We start from the raw sequence: 9,483 nt of genomic DNA, 5'->3' as shown, positions 1-9,483 counted from the left end.
GATCTCCTGACCTCGTGATCCGCCTGTCTCGGCCTCCCAAAGTGCTGGGATTACAGGCTTGAGCCACCGCGCCCGGCCATAATGTATTTTTTTTAATCACATAAAAGTAATTTATTTTAAATAATTCTAGGCTGGGCACAGTTGCTCACGCCTGTAATCCCAGCACTTTAGGAGGCCAAGGTGGGTGGATCACTTGAGGTCATGAGTTCAAGACCAGCCTGGCCAACATGGTGAAACCCTGCCTCTACTAAAAATACAAAAATTAGCCGGGCCTGGTGGCATACACCTGTAACCCCAGCTACTCGGGAGGCTGAGGCAGGAGAATCTCTTGAACCCGGGAGGTGGAGTTTGCAGTGAGCCGAGACTGAGCCACTGCATTACAGCCTGGGTGACAGAGTGAGACTCCGTCTCAAATTTAAAAATTATATAGATAAATAAATAGTCCTAAATTATCTACTTCTTTATTTTTTTTTTTTTGAGACGGAGTCTCGCTCTGTCACCCAGGCTGGAGTGCTGTGACCGGATCTCAGCTCACTGCAAGCTCCGCCTCCCGGGTTCACGCCATTCTCCTGTCTCAGCCTCCCGGGTAGCTGGGACTACAGGCGCCGCCACGTCGCCCGGCTAGTTTTTTGTAGTTTTAGTAGAGACGGGGTTTCACCGTGTTAGCCAGGATGGTCTCGATCTCCTGACCTCGTGATCCGCCCGACTCGGCCTCCCAAAGTGCTGGGATTACAGGCTTGAGCCACCGCGCCCGGCCTTCTACTTCTTTATTTTTAAAAAAACAGAGTAAATAAGTTTGAGAATTTATTTTGCCCCTTTGTTTACATGGTGCTTTGTAATGTTTTTGGCTTACTTATATATAGGTGTTTCAGCTGTAAGAAAATATACACGTCACTGCAAAATCTTGAGTTCTGCAAATTCATACACTAAGGATAACAGAGCTTATAGGGAAAACAAGGTTAGGGGCTGACCCTCAAAACTTACAGCCAGATGTGGTGACTCACACCTGTAATCCCAGCACTTTGGGAGGTTGAGGAGGGTGGATCACCTGAGGTCAGGAGTTCGAGATCAGCCTGGCCAACATGATGAAAACTTCTCTACTAAGAATACAAAAATTAGCCGGGCATGATGGCAGGCACCTGTAATCCCAGCTACTCTGGAGGCTGAGGCAGGAGAATTGCTTGAACTCAGGAGGTGGAGGTTGCAGTGAGCTGAGATCGTGTCACTGCACTCTAGTGTGGGCAAGAGTGAGACTCTGTCTCAAAAAAAAACTTGGCTGGGCACAGTGGCTCACACCTGTAATCTCAACACTTTGGGAGGCCGAGGTGGGTGGATCATCTGAGGTCAGGAGTCAAGACCAGCCTGACCAACATGGAAAAACCCCATCTCTACTAAAAATACAAAAATTAGCTGGGCATGGTGCCGCATGCCTGTAATCCCAGCTACTCAGGAGGCTGAGGCAGGAGAATTACTTGAACCCACGAGGCGGATGTTGCAGTGAGCCAAGATTGTGCCACTGCACTCCAGCCTGGGTGACAGAGCGACACTCCATCTCAAAACATAAAATAAAATAAAATAATATTAAAAATACTTATGCAACTTTGGAACCAGAGCACTAAAAGAAAGAACCATTGCATTAAGTGTGAAAGAGTGAAAAGTCATTAAGTGCCACATTTTCCCACTACCACTATGTGCCCCAATTCCTTTAATGTTTATATTTTGAGTTTACATCTGGAAATTAAAGGGCTAATGTAAAATTCTTATAAGTCATACTGTAAGAATTGCAAAAGTAGGCTGGCCGTGGTTGCTCACACCTGTAATCCCAGCACTCTGGGAGGCCGAGGCTGGTGGATCACCTGAGGCTGGGAGTTCAAGACCAGCCTGACCAACATTGAGAAACCCCATCTCTACTAAAAATACAAAAAATTAGCTGGGCGTGGTGGTGCATGCCTGTAATCCCAGCTACTCAGGAGGCTGAGGGAGGAGAATCGTTTGACCCGGGAGGCAGAGGTTGTGGTGAGCCGAGATCGTGCCATTGCACTCCAGCCTGGGCAACAAGAGCAAAACTCCGTCTCAAAAAAAAAAGAAAAGGAAGAAAAGAATTACAAAAGTTGTATCAATTATATAGCATGTTGGTAATATGAATGACAAATTTTATTGAGACATTTTTACTGTGATGTTTGGAAATTGCTGCTGAAAGGTTTTTGGAGTTTTTAAATTAAAAAATGACAGAAAGCCAGAGGCTTCTGGAAAAATATGGGAATCAAGCGAAAAGTTCTGTGATTACAGGCCAAAAGTGAGCCTTTTATTTTGAAAGAATTATAGACTTAATCTCAGCACTTTGGGAGAACAAAACAAGAGGATTGCTTGAGCTTAGGAGTTTGAGACCAGCTTGGGCAATACAGTGAGACTGCATCTCTACAAAAAAATTTAAAAATTAGCCAGGCATGGTGGTACATACCTGTAGTATAGTATAATCCCATGCAGCCTTCACCCAGCTTCCCCAAAAGGTGACATTGATGTAACTATAGTATAGTATCAAAACCTGGAATTGACATTGGTACCTTACTGTTCATTAGGCTACAAACTTTATTCAATTTTCATCATTTTTTAAACACCACATTCATTTGTGTGTGTGTAGTTCTATGCAATTTTAACCCATGCATAGATTCATGTAACCACTACCACAATCAAGATACAAAGCTATGGCTGGGCACGGTGGCTCACACCTGTAATCCCAGCACTGTGGGAGGCTGAGGTGGGTGGATCACCTGAGGTAGGGAGTTTGTGACCAGCCTGACCAACATGGTGAAACCCCACCTCTACTAAAAATACAAAAATTAGCCAGTGTAGTGGCGGGCGCCTGTAATCCCAGCTACTTGGGGGGCTGAAGCAGGAGAATCGCTTGAACCCGGGAGGTGGAGGTTGCAGTGAACCGAGATCGCACCATTGCACTCCAGCCTGGGTGACAGGGTGAGTCTCAAAAAAAAAAAAAAAAAAAGAATTAGAGAGAGAGATACAAAGCTGTTTCATCACCACACAAGAACTTTCTTGTATTGGTGCCCACTCTCTACCCTACCCTAAGTCCCTGTCCCCTAATCTGCTCTTCCAGGCTACAGTTAATGGAATCTACAATACAGTTTGAGGTTGATTTTTTTCACTAAGCATAATGTCTTTGAGGACCATCCAGGTTGTTGTATGTATCAATAGTTCATTCCCTTTTACTGCTGAATAGTATTCCATTGTATGGAAATGTCAGAGTTTGTTCAGTCATTTACCCACTGAAGGACATTTAGGCTATTTTCAGGATTTTGCTTTGACGAATAAAGTTGCTATAAACATTCATGTATAAGTTTTAGGGACTGTGCCTTCATTTTACATGGAAGGCTGCATCTCCCTGGTAACATATTTTTATTAAAAAAAAAAAAATGCCTGTAATATCAGCATTTTGGGAGAACAAGACAAGAGGATTGCTTGAGCCTAGGAGTTTGAGACCAGCCTGGCCAATACAGTGAGACTCCATCTCCACTAAAAATTTAAAAATTAGCCAGGCATGGTGGTACACACCTGTAGTCCCAGCTACTCAAGAGGCTGAGGTGGGAGGATCACTTGAGGCCAAGAATTCAAGATCAACCTGGGCAACAAAGTGAGACCTTGTCTCTGCAGAAAAAAATCGAAAAATTAGCCAGGCATGGTGGCATGTGCCTGTGGGTCCAAGCTACACAGGAGGCTGAGACAGGAGACCATCGGAACCCAGGAAGTCAAGGCTGCAGTGAACCAAGATCACACCACTGCACTCCAGCCTCAGTGACAGAGCAAGACCTTGTTTTAAATAATAATAATAAAATAAACCATTAAATTTAAAAAAATTCATTTACAGGTTTTTGTAATCATATATTTCATTTTTCTGGGATAAATGTCTAAGATTGCTGGGAGTTATGGAAGAGTCTAAGTTCTAAGTTCTTAGGAATCTAAAGCCACTCAGCCCAGTGATTACCGTGTTCTCTCCTTTTGTACACAGTTACCTTGGGATCTCTCAGGCCATGCTGCACATAAAACTTACTTGCTTTAGGCCAGGTATGGTGGCTCACACTTGTAATCCCAGCACTTTGGGAGGCTGAGGCAGGCAGATCACTTGAGATCAGGAGTTCGAGACCAGCCTGGCCAGCATGGCAAAACCCCATCTCTACTAAAGATACAAAAATTAGCTGGGCATGGCGGCACGTGCCTGCAGCCCCAGCTAGTCGGGAGGCTGAGGCAGGATAACTGCTTGAACCCAGGAGACGGAGGTTTCAGTGAGCCTTAATCATGCAACTGCACTCCAGCCTGAGCTGGAGTCTCCAAAACAACAACAACAACAACAACAACAACAACAACAACAACAACAACCACCACCTTACTTGCTTTAGTGGGAATCTCAATTATACTCTGAATTGTAATGATGCTGACTGTGCATGTTTTTCCCTTCTCTGCTAGGAAGGAAGGCCTGCCCAAAGAGGTTTTTTGTTTTGTTTTGTTTGTTTTTTAAGGCTAGTCAAATGAAGCAGTGGGAGTGGAGAAATAAATAAATCTGTAACTGGTTGTAATCAATTAATTGTAAACACCATTACACTCAGATCAGCCACCAAAGAGTTCTTTGTATTTGAAAATTGCTACTTATATCATTTCTTCTATATTACAGATTATTTCAGCATCTTCAATGCTCAAGATTTTTTAACATCTTAAATTTCAAATTCTCTTAGCTGATGATGTATGTAAATTTGCTTATGAAGGTTTAACTATAATTTTAAAACATATACAATTAATTTTTATCCACTTTGTTTTTTTTTGAGACAGAGTTTCAGTTTGTTGCCCAGGCTGGAGCGCAGTGGTGCGATCCCAGCTCACTGCAACCTCTGCCTCCTGGGTTCCAGCCATTCTCCTGCCTCAGCCTCCTGAGTTCCTGGGATTACAGGTGCGCACCACCATGCCCAGCTAATGTTTGTATTTTTAGTAGAGATGGGGTTTCACCATGTTGGCCAGACTGGTCTCGAACTCCTGACCTCAGGTGATCCACCTGCCTTGGCCTCCCAAAGTGCTGGGATTACAGGTGTGAGCCACTGTGCCCGGCTGACATATTTTCTTTAACCAGAAAATTTTCAGTGGGTAGATGGTCCTGCTTTTATATCTTGCTTAATAATCATGATCTTGCATGATCTTGGCTTAACTTGCTTAAATCTATTTGGAAGTTATAGAGTTGAGGAACTGAATTTTTTTCTATATTTTTTTTCTTAACGATAACAGGATTTTTTTTTTTTTTTGAGACAGGGTCTGGCTTTGTCACCCAGGCTGGAGTACAGTGGCAGGATCTTGGCTCATTGCAACCTCTGTCTACCAGGCTCAAGCCATCGTTCCACCTCAGCTTTCCAAGTAGCTGAGACTACAGGCATGTGCCACCATGCCTCGCTAGTTTTTGTATTTTTAGTAGAGACGGGGTTTCCTCATGTTCCCTAGGCTGGTCTCGAACTCCTGAGCTCAAAGTGATCTGTCCGCCTTGGCCTCCCAAAGTGCTGGGATTACAGGGGTGTGAGCCACTTAGCCTGACCCTAAATAACTTCTTTTCCTTTCTTTCTTTCTTTTTCTTTTGAGATGGAGTTTTGCTCTGTCACCCAGGCTGGAGTGCAGTGGTGCAATCTCAGCTCACTGCAGTCTCTGCTTCCCAGGTTCAAGCAATTCTCCTGCCTCAGCCTCCCTAGAAGCTGGGATTACAGGGGCACGCCACCACACCTGGCTATTTTTTGTATTTTTAATAGAGACAGGGTTTCACCATGTTCACCAGGCTGGTCTTGAACTCCTGACCTCGTGATCTGCCCGCCTTGGCCTCCCAAAGTGTTGGGATTACAGGCATGAGCCACTGTGCCCAGTTTGAAATAAGATAAGTTTTTAAAATTATTACTGTAATAGGAGCCGGGCACAGTGGCTCATACCTGTAATCCCAGCACTTTGGGAGGCCAAGGTAGGAGGATTGCTTGAGTCGAAGAGTTTGGGACCAGAGTGGGTAACATAGTGAGACCTCATCTCTACTAAAGATTTAAAAATTAACTGGGTGCAGTGGTGTGTGCCTGGAGTCCCAGTTACTTGGGAGGCTGAGGCAGGAGGATCACTTGAGCCCAGGAGTTTGAGGCTACAGTAAGCTATGACTGCACCACTGCACTCTAGCCTGGGTGACAGAGTGAGACCCTATCTCTAAAATAAGAAAATAAACAAAATTATTACTATAATAACTTATCATTTATAGATACAAAACAACAACAAAGATAATTCTGTATAATTTTTGAAGCTTACCTCTTTGTAGCACTTTTCTACAATTTCATAATTGGCATTACCCCACACTGTTATGTGTTCGCGATTATACTGCTTCACCAACTCTGAAACCTACGTGTGAAAATTCAAAATTTTATGCATGTGCCTATTTGCAAATCCACTAACATTTCACTTAAAAAATGAATTAGGATTGACTATCTGTCAATGAATAGCATAACATTTTAGAAGAATCAATATGTAAATTTAGAATATTTTATAAAATGCAAAATTTATTCACATTATATCATTATATAATTTATTTAACAGAATACAGTTATTTAGTAATTTGACATAAACTAACCACGAATGAAACAAGTTAAACTAGAAGATAATTATATAAATGCCAGAATGACTGGTTCATACAAGCTTACTTTATCCATGACATGCCAACTCTCTCTGAAAATAGGCTCTCCTACAGTAACATGATCTCTTCTACTAGGGCATTATTTAAAACAATGCTGATCCCTAGGGTATCACATTTCCTTGAGCATTATCAATCTATGCAGTCACCTACTCTAACCTTATTTAGTTTGTGAAATAGGATGCAACACACCCAGAGGAGGCAATGCCTTGAGTACCTTCTTAATCAGCACATTGTTGTTGACTTTGATATCGATGTTAATGGGAGTGTTAGGAAAGGCCTCAAAAACTTCCTTCAGTAATGGAATTCGGTTATCTTTTCCTTCACATTGGCATGCTGAGAAAGCAAGATTTTAAATGTATTTTAAAATACAAGTTTTGCTTTTGATGACTAGAAAAGGTATAGAATATATTCATTAAAGGACATTTACAAAATAAGAAAAAGTATAGAGAAGAAAAAATCATGTAAATCCAACAACTTAGATATAAACGCTATGACCATTTGGTGTACTTTCTCTACTCTTTTTTCCTATGCATGATTTAATATAGTAATAATATGATATGCTACAGATTTTAACTTGATATTTTCACATAAAAATAGATATTTTCCTGATTTACTGTGCTGATTATGATTTATTTTTTATTAATTTTTTATTTTGAGATAACGACAGACTCACAATCAATTGTAAGAAATAATAGGGTCCATGTACCCTTTATCCGGATTTCCCAGTGGTAACCTTCTTGCAAATCTATAGTACGATATCACAACCATGAACACCACCATGCTCGACTGATTTTTTTGTAGTTTTTGTAGAGATGGGGTTTTGGATTTGGCCAGGCTGGTCTCAAAATCCTGTGTTCAAGTGATATGCCTGCCTCGGCCTCCCAAAGTGCTGGGATTACAGGCATGAACCACGTACCCAGCCCCTTTTTTGTTGTGTTTTTGAGACACGATCTTGCTCATAGCCAAGGCTGGAGTGCAGTAGCATGATGGCTCACTGCAGCCTCCCACACTCCAGCAATCCTCTGGGACTACAGGCATGCACCACCACGCCCATCTCTCTCTCTCTCTCTCTCTCTCTATATATATATATATACACACACATATTATATACTCTCTAGAGTATATATATTCTATATATTATATAGAGAGTATATATACATATGTCTCTCTCTCTCTCTATATATATATATACACGCACTTTTTTTTTTGAGATGGATTTTCGCTCTTGTTGCTCAGGCTGGAGTGCAATGGCGTGATCTCGGCTCACTGCAACCTCCGGCTCCCAGGTTCAAGCAATTCTGCTTCAGCCTCCTGAGTACCTGGGATTACAGGTGCCCGGCACCACACCTGGCTACTTTTTTGTAATTTTAGTAGAGGCGGGGTTTCACCATGTTGGCCAGGCTGGTCTCAAACTCCTGGCCTCCAGTGATCCAGCAGCCTCGGCCTCCCAAAGTGCTGGGATTACAAGCGTGAGCCACTGCACCTGGCCTATTTTTTGTTTTTTTGTTTTTTTAATTTTTAATTTTTTTTTTTGAGACAGAGTCTTGCTCTGTCGTCCAGGCTGGAATACAGGGGCCGGATCTCAGCTCACTGCAAGCTCCGTCTCCCGGGTTTACGCCATTCTCCTGCCTCAGCCTCCCGAGTAGCCAGGACTACAGGCGCCCACCACCTAGCCCGGCTAGTTTTTTTTTTTTTGTATTTTTTAGTAGAGACGGGGTTTCACTGTGTTAGCCAGGATGGTCTCGATCTCCTGACCTTGTGATCCGCCCATCTCAGCCTCCCAAAGTGCTGGGATTACAGGCTTGAGCCACCGTGCCTGGCCTTGTTTTATTTTTTGTAATGACAAGGTCTCACTGTATTTTGCCCAGGCTGGTCTTGAACTCCTGATCTCAAGCAAACTTGCCACCTCAGCCTCCCTAAGTGCTGGGATTACAGGTGTGAGCCACCACACCTGGCTCTCTAGTCCCTTTTGACTCTAATGACTCTAATCATTTATATAATTTACTATACATACTATATAACTATTGTAAAAATTGTTCTGCTTCCACCTGAAACTTCAATTCCGCTAATCTGCAAATAACAAAATGGTGAAAAATCCTTTATTCCATCTTATTATACGGCAAATAAAAAAATGCATTATCCAAAAGTAAATGAAATCCATGTCAGAAAATTAAATTATTTCTAATTAGAACCTATGTGAAAAGCAGCATGTACATTAAAGAGGAAAAAAGGAAAAGTCTGTTACTATACTTCTTGTAATTCTGATGGGGGTCTGGGTTACTCTGATGGGACTGGCAATCATTGGCTCTGCCTCTCTGACCACAGACTAAATATATGACCAGTCTAACCTGTTAAGCATAACAATATGGACACTGGGAGAGAAGGCCTCTTGAAATCCTTTGCTGAATGGATCATGTACAAGCTGCCAAGAGTTCATCTCTGTGGAAAGGGTGTCCCTAAAAGCAAAGCTAACACAAATGAAAGCAAAAGCAAGAAACAGAGATAGAGAGAGACCAATTACTGCTTGAGCAACTGGAATCAGTCATGTCTGAGGGCATATAACCCCTGGACTTTCTAATTATGAAAGCCAATACATTCTTTTTAAAATTTTTTTCTTAAGCTATCTTGAGATGTATATCTAACACTTATAACTGAAAGAGTTTAAACTTATCATAGGCTACATAATTAAACTTTAAAATTATGTTTATAGTAGATAGCTTGTATATATATATATATATATATATATATATATATATATATATATTTTTTTTTGAGAG

The 9,483-nt window shown here is 41.9% G+C and overlaps 1 protein-coding gene across 1 annotated transcript in view; it reads right to left on the bottom strand.

Moving 5' to 3' along the window:
• Nucleotides 1-9,483, bottom strand: part of GDPD1 (glycerophosphodiester phosphodiesterase domain containing 1) — a 59,040-nt gene that overhangs the window by 10,233 nt on the left and 39,324 nt on the right. The window contains 4 exon segments of the mRNA XM_017861590.1: nucleotides 928-941; nucleotides 2,068-2,104; nucleotides 6,325-6,414; nucleotides 6,921-7,039. Of these exon segments, the coding sequence (XP_017717079.1) occupies nucleotides 928-941; nucleotides 2,068-2,104; nucleotides 6,325-6,414; nucleotides 6,921-7,039 (260 nt within the window).

The sequence above is a fragment of the Rhinopithecus bieti genome, unplaced genomic scaffold, assembly GCF_001698545.2.
Source record: "Rhinopithecus bieti isolate Rb0 unplaced genomic scaffold, ASM169854v2 scaffold_57210, whole genome shotgun sequence".
NCBI lineage: Eukaryota > Metazoa > Chordata > Mammalia > Primates > Cercopithecidae > Rhinopithecus > Rhinopithecus bieti.
Note: the sequence above shows the minus strand (reverse complement) of the source record. Positions and strands in the feature narration are given on the sequence as shown.